At 42.4% G+C, this 12,526-nt stretch overlaps 1 protein-coding gene across 4 annotated transcripts in view; it reads left to right on the top strand.

Annotated features, from left to right (window-relative positions):
- The window catches only part of cfap74 (cilia and flagella associated protein 74), a 60,460-nt gene extending 57,341 nt beyond the window's left edge, over positions 1-3,119 (top strand). For 3 of the 4 annotated variants that reach the window (XM_035383614.1, XM_035383617.1, XM_035383616.1), the window contains exons 38-39: positions 394-531; positions 1,324-3,119. In XM_035383614.1, coding sequence (XP_035239505.1) covers positions 394-531; positions 1,324-1,509 — 324 coding nt within the window. In that variant the 3' untranslated portion in view covers positions 1,510-3,119. The remainder of the gene's footprint in view (positions 1-393; positions 532-1,323) is intronic. The other variant, XM_035383618.1, reaches the window with a different exon arrangement.
- The last annotated feature ends 9,407 nt before the right edge of the window (positions 3,120-12,526 follow it).

Genomic DNA, 12,526 nt, shown 5'->3' with positions numbered 1-12,526 from the left:
AGCGGCATTGTTTTTCAGTACTGCAAATGAGTTTTTACCCAGTTCTTTACCCTGCTGTGGAAAGATGGCATTACTGCCGCGAGTGTGCGAATGCAACGAGCGTGAATGAGCGTGTGTGTGTGTGGGGCACAAACACTTCCAGGGCCTCCCATCAGTGACGGGGGGGAAAAATCCACTTTGCAGGAGCGCAGAGAGGCGGTGTATGCTGATGTGGCAGCGGTTTAATTCTGCTTTATATTACTGCTCCTGCGGCCGGACCTGCGGGGCTGATACTCCAGTGGATTTAAGCTCCAGCTGCAGTGGCTGATGCAGTCAGCGGCAGCCTGTCTCATAAGAGGCTTATCACTCACCGGCCCCTCAGCCTTATCCTCACCCCCCCCCTTCCCTCCCCAGCAGAACGTGGAGTTCAGCTGGGACGGCCTGCCGCCGCTGCAGGAGCGGGGCTTCACCGTGGAGCCGGCCAGGGGAGCCGTGGAGCCCGGGACCAGGCGCTCCATCACCGTGACGTGGGCGCCACCCAGTGGCTTCAGCGTGAGACTGCGACTCCTTCTTAATTCTTTCAGTGTCTCCATATGGTGCTGTTTCACTGCTGTTGTTTTTTTGGCCGAAGACCAAGACAAGGGAAATCACTTTCTCTACAGCAAACAAAGCCACATCACGAATATTGGAATTAATGTACAACATGAAGTTGAACAGAAAACAATGAATAACAATCCCGGTGGCAGGCTGAGAGCCAGTATTGTGGTTGAATATAATAGAATGAGTTTAATTTAACCATATTTAAGTGTGTGTAATTATCCATGTGCAGTTCAAACCAATTCCTGACTTTATGGCAATATATCAGTTTTACTGAGCGTTAACAGGTTTGATTTCTCTACTCTGGTCCAATTTTTATTTCATGGCAGGAGGTAGGTGTGTTGGGAATAATCCAGTTTGAGGGGAAGTGTGTAAATGCTGGAGGTTCTATCCAAGCACAAGTGGTGAAGGATAACCCCCAGGGACAGCCAATGGACCTGCACTGATTCATGAGTGGAATTTGAACCATAGAAAATGTCCGTTCATGTCTGCTTGTAGAAATGAAGTGAACACATATTTGGGGAAAATGCCCATGTGATTTGTGTGGTTCTCCTGTGTAAGCGAAGCGTTTCTGGTCCCTGGTATGTGTGTGTGTGTGTGTGCGTGTGTGGTTCTCATGTGTAAGCGAACCCTTCCTGGTCCTCGGTGTGTGTGTGTGTGTGTGTGTCCGTGTGCGTGTCCGTGTGTGTGTGTAAGCAGCTCCTGGAGCGCGGCTCAGAGGCGTCTCTGTGGCCTGCTGTGTTTCAGCCGCAGGAGGTGGTGCGTGCGTCCGCTCGGCTGACTCTGAGAGGAGACGAGACCGAGGTGTACAGCGTCACGCTGCTGGCGGCCCTCGCGAATGATCAGCCGCGGGAGCAGCGGGAGCAGCCTGCACAGCGCTCGCTCACAGGAGAGAAGCCAGAGACCATCAGTCCTGCACAGGCAAACGTGTGACAGCATTCAGCAAGCCCTCTGTGAAAGAAACACAACTTCAAACATTTAAAACATTGTGATATTCTCCTGGTCAGTGGTAATTTGACCAGACTTAAGAACTGGTTGGATGGCAGGAATGCATGATCAGGCAGTTTTCACTTTTTTAATGCAATGTGCTGCTTTTTTTGTTTTTTAGGAGCTAAATGACAGTGGATATCCACCACCTTTGTCACATTTATTACAGACTTTCAGGGTGACCTCACTACACGTTTAATGTTTGAACACAACCTTCCTTACGTGTAATAACACTTTATTAACAAAAGATGTTTGTTTTCATAATTAAGACGGTCATTTGAAACCCTCAGCCCCTCCCTCTTGCTGTGGGTTGTAGTATTGTCCTTACTGATTGTTCATGGGTTTCCTCAAGTGCCCTGGTCTGTTCAGACACTGGCTTGAAGCAGAGGCTAAGCCCTGCAGCCTGGCCAGGAGCAACAATCTAATTCATCAGTTTAATACACACATTTCTATGCTAAGCTAGTTTTTGTCCTCCTGTGTGAAGATTATCAGATTTGTGCTAATAGACAGTAGGGTTGCAGCCACATCCACAGCAGGAGTACTGTAGGGACAGGACCCGAGATTAGAGATGTAATTTTAAACTGGAAGTAACAGCAGCATCTCAATAGAATTGAGTTTGCTTGAGCAGCTCAGGGAAGCCTCGTTTTTATCCTTAAAAACGTGCAGACCTGGAAAAAGGAACCCTGTTGTAATGCGTAATTGTTAGCTATTAAGTGTCCATTCATTCCTTACGCATTAGAGAAAAGGGGGTGATTTTAAGTTCTGAGGTAAGAGTGCAACTCATCAGGAAGGAAATTGAGATCACTATGTGGTGAAAGCAGCCCTCTGGTTTTATGTAAATGGTAAATGGACTGCATTTATATAGCGCTTTTATCCAAAGCGCTTTACAATTGATGCCTCGCATTCACCAGAGCAATTAGGGGTTAGGTGTCTTGCTCAGGGACACTTCGACATGCCCAGGGCGGGGGATCGAACCGGCAATCCTCCGACTGCCAGACAACTGCTCTTACCTCCTTAGCTATGTCGCCCCAACAATGTATGCATACCTACTGAACTGACTGTAAGGTGGGAGAATTTTTGTGGTTATCCATTAACTGTTTAAACTAGTATGCTTGATAAAATCCAAATTAAAAAACATACTACTGCTTTTAGAGATGTGATTATTACATTTTAGATTTTTAAATAAAGGGTGTGTATTTATCCTAGCCATTGGGCCTCTGATTATACAGTAAAGAAGAAATATATGTTGTAAAATCAGGTTGCAATCATTTAGAAAGGAGAGGACTGACTTTTTTGTTTTGCATTTTTGTATTAGTATGTAAATGTGATTATAAGTGTAAAACTTTCTTTAAATAATATTTGAGAATGTGCAAGTAATAGAACACGTTTTTACAACAGCATTGTCCCAGAAGAAACTTTCATCTGATTGAAGGCATGTGGTTATTTCTTTCCCCAACCAATGAATTTTCCAATTCAACAGGAAAATGACTGTCACTCAAAAACTGTTGAAAATGTGTTAAGAACAGCAAAATAAAACTCAAATACTTTTTCAAAGATTACGCTGGTTTATGTCCCTTGCTTGTAAATTGCTGGTGTTTTATTTTGTCTGGGGATATTACATAAGTGTCTTTATTCTTTATAAACCCCTGGACTAATTGGTAGTGCACTCCGGGTGGGTGTGCCTATTTAACCAGTAGGCACGGTCCTCTGATTGCCCTGAACCTCTCCCACAATCCGAGCCCTGTCACACATATAGTTTGTGCAATAGCTGGGTGTGGTAAAGCAGTTATTCTAGGCTGGTGTGCCCCTTTTTCTCACTTTGAGCACCTGGCCCTCAGAAGGTCTCTCCATGGCCCTGTTACATTGTGATAATTTGGAGCAATAGACATCTGCAGGTGCTCTTTATTTGACCTCTTCATCAGCAGGGTCTGTTTAATGCCACTTGAGCCCCAAACTGTGAGAGAGGGAGAGCCATCACCATATGTTGGTAGTATGGCAGGTACTACAGGATGTGACTGTTGTCTCGGTGACATATTATGTCAGCAATTCCCATTTCATTATTTCAAAAATGTTTCCCTGTGCAGCCAGAATAACTGTTTGGTTTATGTTTTTCTTATGATAATTAATATCTTCCGTTGTTACAAATTAGTTTCGACATTCAGAGGATACAGTATGTTAATTTGTTGTTGTTTTTTTTTTTTTTGTTTTTTTTTTTTGGTGATTTGTATTTATTTGTGACCCCCACCCAACAATGCATTTAACAACTCAATTTGTAAAGACTTGAATACCTTGCTTTATATACTGGTGGCATGCATAAGAAAATAGGAAATTAAATCTTAAATTGCATATAACTGTATGCATTCTGTGTGTCTCAGTGCGTATTGTTGAGTCCCAGAGCTCTCATAACCTGAATACTGCGATATCTTCCCAGATGCACAGACCGGGCTGTTCGGTAGACCTCTCAGGGGAGAGTAATTATCACTGTGGCTTTCTGAAGTGTGCAGCCTGTGGCTTTGTATCATACGGATAATGAGGAGAAATTGGCTCGATGCGTTTTCCGGACACATTCATATTTCAGTTTCTGGTTTTCGGGATAACAAACCAATTTTTGTCAAATTGATTTATGCGTCTGCAAGGTTCCTGCAGAAGCGAACGCAGCAGGGTTTCCGGGGTGCTTTCTGTGTGGCGTTGTTTTTTAGACGCCCCTAAAAACGCGCCGCGAACTGGGCCGTCAAACGGGTCACGGTTTGGCTCATAACATCCGTCTGGCTGCCGGCGGCCTGGGAGTGGACACAGTCACGTGATTCTGTTTTATTTGGAGGAGTTGTGACCAGCTAGCTGCAGTCTGCTGGTGAAGGCCACTAAGTCCCCGCGTGAGTGAGTAAGCGTCTGAGCGGGAGAGGAACTGACGTAATATTTCAGCATTCAGTAACCAGAAGAGAATGCATGCGCTGTTAGGAAATTCCCTTACTGCAGATTAATGGGATCGTCATATTATGATATGATGCAGAGGTTTCACAAAATGCAGTTCAACGATCCCTTGACTCATGCTTATATATTTTTTGCTTGTAATATGTCCACAAAGTTTGTGATCCAGCTGTGTGGTTTTTTTTTTTCCTTGAAAAGGCTGAACTATTTGTTTACACGTGCCTGCTTGTATGCGTCATCTGTAGCTCAAGTTATTTTTTAGCTAACAGGTTATTTTTAGGGCAAAGGGCAAAGCGTTGAAATTGGCATAACAACATACGTCACAGGTACTTTTTTTTGGTCCATTGGTCTGAAACCAGGATTTCCAAAGTAGATCTTGCATTTGTTTAGCTGAAGTGTTTTTGCACAGAATTCTTATTGCATTCCTTTCTACGTCTGGCACCCTGGGGGGAGGGGGGGGGCATGGCTGGGAGGGGTGGAGGTGGAGGACTTTGGTTCAGGTTCCCCACCAAACCCCCCCTCCCCCCCCAAATCCCCTAGTTCCTCGACAGTTTGTTTGAAATGAACACCTGTAACCCCAGAACATGCAGGTGAACTTCGGTCTCAGCCTACACATTACCTCCTGAAGTACCACTTTACCTGTTAAAAGGAACCTTTCTTCGAAAGAAATCTAACTCTAATCTAGCAAGAAGGGTAAATAAATAGAGTCGTTTGTCTGTTCTTGGTATCCAGGGGTGTAGTTTTAATGCTCACTCATTAGAATGCATCTGTGCTCAGTAAACCAAATGCCTTCATTTCAAACCAATCAGAAACTAGTGAAACACCATTTTTAATACTTCAACAATGGTTTCGACACATGTTGACAGTTGTGCAATGTTTGATATGTACAGTGTATGCATCGATTGTATGTCACTTTATTTGATCTGGTCACAGTAATTGGTTTGTTCATTCCACAGTGGCATTCCTTTGTCACTTAACAAAGGTGCAATTACACATTGATTTTATATTGCTTTATTAGAATTTGCTAAACTATGCTGAATGCTTGATAAGCTCACCACAGCTTAATGTTAAGAAAATGATAAGTAAAGGCTTATTTTTTTAAGGATGGGGACGGTTGATATACGAAATTACTTAATGCATTGGACGGGGTCATGGCCACTTGTAATGCACTTAGTCTCACGGTTTAAGAGCTTATCTGGAGCCTTATCAGCCCTGTTTGTAGGTGTCGATTGATGACTGAGTGCTCTCATTCTGTCTGTGCATTGCAGAGATCTTTATGTTGAAGGGGCCTTCTGAAAGCATGTGCAGCAGAGCAGACTGACAAAATCTATCGATCGGAATGCAAGCAAGCCTGGAAAAAAAGCCTGGTGCTTTTCACACTTTGTTTGTCTGTCCAGGGACAAGGTGTGGTGCTGGTACTGATATCCATGTAAGAGTTCACATGCCTGGTTCGTTGTCAGTGATACACAGGGATGGATTCCTGATTGAGGTGTTAGTCTGCCACCAGTAACAGGTTAGCTTTGCTACCTGTGGCCTTTCTACACCAAAATAGGTCAGACCAAACAACTGGTTTAGAGCTATAAATAGTATAATTCCACGACCACATTCCTTTCAACATAAGTATTATGCCATTTTAGCATTGCTAAGTGCAGTAAGCAGTAATGGTTTATTTTGCCATCGGCCGTTCGCAGCTAAACACTTTCAGAATCCTCTGCAGCCTTTGTGGTTAATAAATAATATGTTTTAACTATAGTCACGCCCCTACTGCTTTCATTTGGTGGTGGGGGTGTGGTAAAGACCAGTGCATAGCAACATGAGAACTAAGAATACTAACCCTGACAAAAACATTCCTTTCAGCCTGTCTATGATCATCATATACTCACAAACTTGACTGCATCAGTCCTGCACTTGAACACCCCTGTCAGTCAGTAAACATGTCCAAGCTGTAGACATGTACTTTAGCTTTTCCCCTCGTCTTTTATTCTGCTTCAGTGATTTCGTTTTTTTTATTTTTTTATTTTTTTATGATGAACAGAGGTGTGTTTCAACGGCTTCTTGTTTCTCAAGGACAGAAACCAGGCGGAAGCGTATTACCCCCCCCCCCCCCGCAGAAGCACTTTATCAGCTGGGTTAGGTCACCAGCGTGTGACGTGCGTGTGTGTCCTTTCACCGCGTCACTGCCGGAAACTGGTTCCCTTTACCGGATCGGTTTGGCCCGCACAGCGCATACTTTCAGACAGAGCATTACCAGAGCAGCTCGGGGTTTCCCATCCGTCTGCTGCCGCTCGTAACGCTGAGGGCAGCTGGGCCTTGACCTTGTAAACCTGCCCATGCAAACGTTAATCAGCGGCAAATGGTTATTCTCTTTTTCCGGGGGCCGAGGTGAAAAAGGCGGTGTCGCCGAAGATGAGGAAGGGTGGTGTTTATGGGATGAAGAAGGGTGTTGCGGCTGAGGTGAAAAAGGGTGGTGATGAATTGCTTGTGGGGAAATGATCAGGCATAAATGGGAACTTAAAAAAATACTCAAGTACTGCTAAGTGTGCCTGAATAAGTCATCCTTGCTCATTTAATCATTTTATACTCATTTTATATATAATCATTATATTATAATCATTTTATTACCTTTGTTAAAACACTGATGTGCTTTGATGTAATGTGTGGAGTTTGGTGGAATGGTAGTTTTAAAGCTTTTTGAATTTTTTCCCACTTTGGAATGCTCGACTTGGTCATCAGCAGCTCTCATTAGTTCAACGTTCACGGTCAGTTCAGGAGAAATTGTCAGTTTGAGGAAACTGACTGGGAAAAGCGCTCGCCTCCAAAACGTGGATCATGGCTGGAGGGACGTTCACCTGCTCTTTTTGCATTCTGCTGCCAAGTGATACTCATCTCATGCCAGATTTGCACAATGCTGGTGAGCTGACAGCAATGCTGATGACTGACCACAAGTGGGCGCTGTGCGTTTTCTGGCTGGGTTGGTAGTCTGCCAAAATGGTATTTGAAAAAGGGTTAGGTGACCAAAATTGTGTAAGGCATTGCTAAATCTTGCATTGCCTCAATTTGTTGTTCTGTAAATACCTGCAAAAAAGGAGAAATTATTTTTTCAATTAAACAAAATATGGATATTTTCATGGATCGTTGGGCAATATAATAACTTTTTTCTTTCAAGTTCTTTAGTTTATGATGCCAGATTTTTTGTAAGCTGATCTGCATCAGCGAATAGGCAGGTAAAGAAAAGAACATTCTGTTACTGGTACGCACTCAGATATGAGCAGCAGGTAACAACAGAAGTGAACATTAACAACAATAAAATAATGCACCTGAACAGGAGGCAGACTGTACTGTACTGCACAATACAATACACCAATTAGACACACAGTGCTCACGTTAACTTAATTTCAAGGTCATTTAACATAGCTGCTCATATGACATTGAAAGAAAACAAGGGTATGGCACTTAACGAAGACAATCAAAAAGCAAACAGTGAGATCTTATCAACGTTAGATTAGATTCTCCCAGAATTTGTTTCCTTCCCAGAGATTTTGAATGGGAAGCAAAACTCTAAAAAACATTTAATGATCATTCTTACCACATGTCTACTTCTCTAATAGCCATAATTGTAAAAAAAAAAAAAAATTTTTTTTTTTGAGTGTGACATCAGTGGTACCTCATGCATTAACTCAATAATTCTTAATGCCAAACCATAACACATACCTAATAGTCATGATTATATTGAAATATTTTGGGGGATTCCCCAAGTAGCTTTAGCTAGTTTGCTAAAGACATTTTCTTTTTAAAAGTGCCTTGGGTTTTTTCCTTGTCCTAGCTTATTTATGGAACAGTACTTGTTTAAACTGAACGGGGTCGGGAGCCTGCAGTGCCAGCTCGAAGTTGGCACAGGGTAGGGGAACGTTGCCCGTGGTTCCTTGGGTTTCTGCAACATTTGATCCCGTCAAAGACAAAGCAGGTGCCCAGAGCTGGCCAGTTGTTTTCGGTGAGAGATGTACCTCCCCTCTGACAGTTGTTTGCTCTCCCTTATCTGGTCTAGTAGAGTGAACGTGCCTATTTCTGGCAAGTTAAGTGTGTTCGAGTGCATCTGTATATGGGTGCAAGTGCATGACGGTGAATGAAAACGCAAAACTGAAATTGAATATTTGGGTAAGAATTTAGCTAGACCTAAGTTATATCTTGCTTGTAAGATGTGGTAATATTTTTTTTATTTTTTTTTATTAAGTAAGCAAAAACAAACAAAACAAAAGGGCAAAGGAGGTAACAAAGTCATAAAATAAAATGACCTAATCCAACCAGAACAAAACAGAAAAAGAGGAAAGAAAACCAATAATCAAACAAAGAAGAGAAAGAGAAAATAAATAAATAAATAAGTAAAGAAAAAAAAAATATATATATGTATATATAGTGGTCATCAATGCTATTAGCACGCGCACCCGCCAGGCCGCCCCCCCCCCACGCACACACACCCGACAACCCCTCACCCCTCACCCCCCACCCCCCCCACCCCACAGCACAACCACCACCCCCCCCCAACACAACACCACCAGGGCCGATTGCGAACCCGCCTCCGACTCCACCACCTCCAGCTGCTTGGGCTTCATTGGCTGGGGTATTCTCAAGTTGCTATGGGGGGGACCCTGGAGAGTGGGAGCCTAGAGTCACTGCGAGCCTGCGTGATTCCTGGCTTCCCAAGGGTCGGGCGGGCCTTCACAATATAATATTTTAATACATCACAATTGATTTCAGCCTCATTTTTAGCCTTCGTTTTAGCAACAAACAAAAAAATACTGAATGAGACTGGGATTAGGGGTCTTAAACTGCTGCGGCTGCTGGTCAATGTGATCTTCTTCCAATTAGCAGCCAATGGAGGCCTTAAAAACAAGCTATGCGGACACTTTAAGTCAATCAGCGTCTTAAATCAAGCACTTAATTGTAGGAACACATCAAAACCAGCAGGCACAGCACCCCTCCAGGATCTGAGTTTTAGATCCTGGGTTTAGAGTATACCTGATCAGTGTTCAGTGTGATCTAAAATGGCTACTATGACAACTGGTAAGTGTGGCCAGGGTATGAACGTCTTGTCAAGGAAGCATACTTTGACAAGGTGAGCTGTTTGCCTCATCCATCCACTCTAACCCTAATCCAGTACCATTTATGTACTATAATCACCTAGAATAATGGAATTATATATATTCTGGGAGAAGTACACGGTGCACGTAAAAGTGATGTTAATAAAGCTTTCTCAAATGTCTGATACGGTCATGGAAATGTTCACTATAAAAGCTATTTTTTGCTCAGAAGGAGATCAGTTGACAATGACCGGAACCACCACGGATAAAGTTCAGTGACATAAACAAATATTTAGTCACCATTATAGCATCATATACCATTCCCATTCTCAAGACCTAAAGGGCACATTCATATCTGAGCTCAGACATGTCTGTTGATGATTTTTCTGTTCTACGGTAACGGTCTACAGTTGTAATGCTTGTTTTGACAACATGCCACTAACTGCAACCCTTTATCCTTCAACATCGTCACGTGTAATTTGACATTCTTTGGCCATGTTTATTTTTAAATGAACTGAAACACAAGACGGATAATCATCCACTATTAATAATATGGGACCGGAGTTGACTCCTGTTTAAAGTAGATATGCAAACAAAAGTATGGAAAATGGAAACCACGCAATGGAAAAATGATATTTTAAGACGAGATGAAAGGGAAGTTTCCTTTTTTGCCCAATCAAAAGGCAAAAAAAGGGAAATGTTCTGCTTTTAGTAAATGTTCTAGTAGTAATATTATTAGCTGTAGTTATAAATAATTCAGATAATTTTTTTATTTTATTTAATTAAAAAAGTTCTGACTGTGGTGCTGCTGTGGGCTTTCTGAGGTTTGTGGCTCGGTCTAACCTCAAGCCTGTTGTTGTGCTGGGGCCTGACTCACTTACAGTATACCTGGGAACTGAAATACCTGAGCGAGACGAACAAAACAGCGAGCGGTGATGTTATCAGGACCGCAAGGAAAGAGTCGAGGATGTCTCGCTGCGGGAACAGGGGAGGGCAACAATAACACTCCGCTGTTTCAGACCGCCGTGTGACAGAATGTCCCAGGATCAGGTACGCGGCACAGGTAAAGCACAGAAAATACTGTGAGCAGGGCGGTATGGGCCCGCTGTCACTTCCTGTTCAAAAAACCTCCAATTTGACCATTTAATGTACACCTGCCGTTAATTTCTACTCTTATAACTCAACTATAGACGAGTCATTTTTGGGGGCCTTCATATTTTTTAAAGTTGGGGATTCTCTGTTGGACACGATGCTGGTTAATACCATATTTCCTTGGATCTTTCTTTATAAGGATCTCTGGTTTGCAACCTATACAATTAACAGAAATAAATTACATAGATAGACTTTATCAAGACATGGATCAATGCTTAAGGTTTCTGGCTGAACTGTTTCACATTTTGGTTTTGGCAATTATCTTCTAAATATTATGTATGCATCATATTTTTAACACAAACCAACAATGACGCAAGAGTCCCTTACATTAATGGTAGTATCACTTCCTTTCAGGGAATACCTTCCAGCTCACCAGTGCAAATATATTTCTATCCCAATGGGGTGGTTATTGGCATTTTAGTTCATAGAGCCTCACTTTCTTAGACATTTCCAACATAGGAATACCTGCTGAACACAGCGGAAATGTTGTTCAAACTCTCCTGATGTCATGAAGGGTGTACATTTGAGTATGTGTGAACAAGAGAATGAGAGGAGGAGAGAGAAAAGAGAGATAATTTTGTTTTGTTAATCTGTTGAAAGACTTTTTCATATTCTATAGCAGTGCTCGTTCAAAATGCAGGACCGCTGACAACAAGGGGACGATGTTTATGATTACGCCTTGACTTTTTCCACACTGAGTGACGTCAGGGATGATGGTGGTAGTTTATTCATTGTCAATGACAATTGCTGACAAACTGGATGTAACCCCCCAATATTCAGACATGATCAAACCATCATTTTTCATAAAATACCAAACATGTAAATAAACTAGTCACTGAATCATGGACCCAATATAGAGACTTGTCTTCATATTACAATACATAGATTTTTCAGGTTAATGTGGTTAACATGCTACTTTATTTCAGAATAGACACGACCGAACCATAAATACCAGTAGGCTACCTAGGTTCCTGTTGATCCTATGCTTCCTGTCTTAATATTGAAACAGTAGCTGCTATGGCAACCATCACACATTTATTATGTTTTTTCAATAGGAAAAATCTCTGAAATCAATATTATTGTAGTATTGTTGTGAACATGTGCTCATTAATACTCAGATTCACCTATAAGTTAAAAATGAATGAACGAACGAACGAACAAATGAATTAATGGATGGATGAATGAATTAATGAATTAACTGATGAAACATTTCCTTTATATAGTACTTTTCCAGACACTCAAGGTGCTTTACAGTGATGAGGGGGCGGTCACCTCAGCCACCACCAATGTCTAGCACGCACCTGGGTGATGGTCGGCAGCATTTTGCGCCGGAACGCTCACCTGATGTGGAGAGGGAGAGAACGATTTTTTTTTTGGTTTAGCCCAGTAGATCAGGGGAGAGAGAGACCCAAGTTTGAAGTTTAGCCAGGACACCGGGGAACCCCCTACTCTTTGCGATAAATGTCACGGGATCTTTAATGACCACAGTGAGTCAGGACCTCTGTTCAACGTCACATCCGAAATACGGAAAGATTTGCAATAAATGTGTGTTTTGTGATGGGTTATTATCAAGTATAATCTTCAGGAAATGCATAAAAACGTGGTTGAAAGCATTCACGTATCTAGTGGTGCAATTTAATGTTCACTGACCTGCCCAATGAAAGTCTCAATAGGCCTACTTGTCTGTAGGCTAAGTGAATCCAGGTAGCTATCAGAGGTGTACGTTTGTCAGAAGGAGGCGTTTCCATTCCACTTTAGTTATTTCGAGGAAGCAGGCAGGCGTGGCCTGCCTATAAAGCCAATTC

The sequence above is a fragment of the Anguilla anguilla genome, chromosome 11 (genome assembly GCF_013347855.1).
Source record: "Anguilla anguilla isolate fAngAng1 chromosome 11, fAngAng1.pri, whole genome shotgun sequence".
Taxonomy (NCBI): Eukaryota; Metazoa; Chordata; class Actinopteri; order Anguilliformes; family Anguillidae; genus Anguilla; species Anguilla anguilla.
Note: the sequence above shows the minus strand (reverse complement) of the source record. Positions and strands in the feature narration are given on the sequence as shown.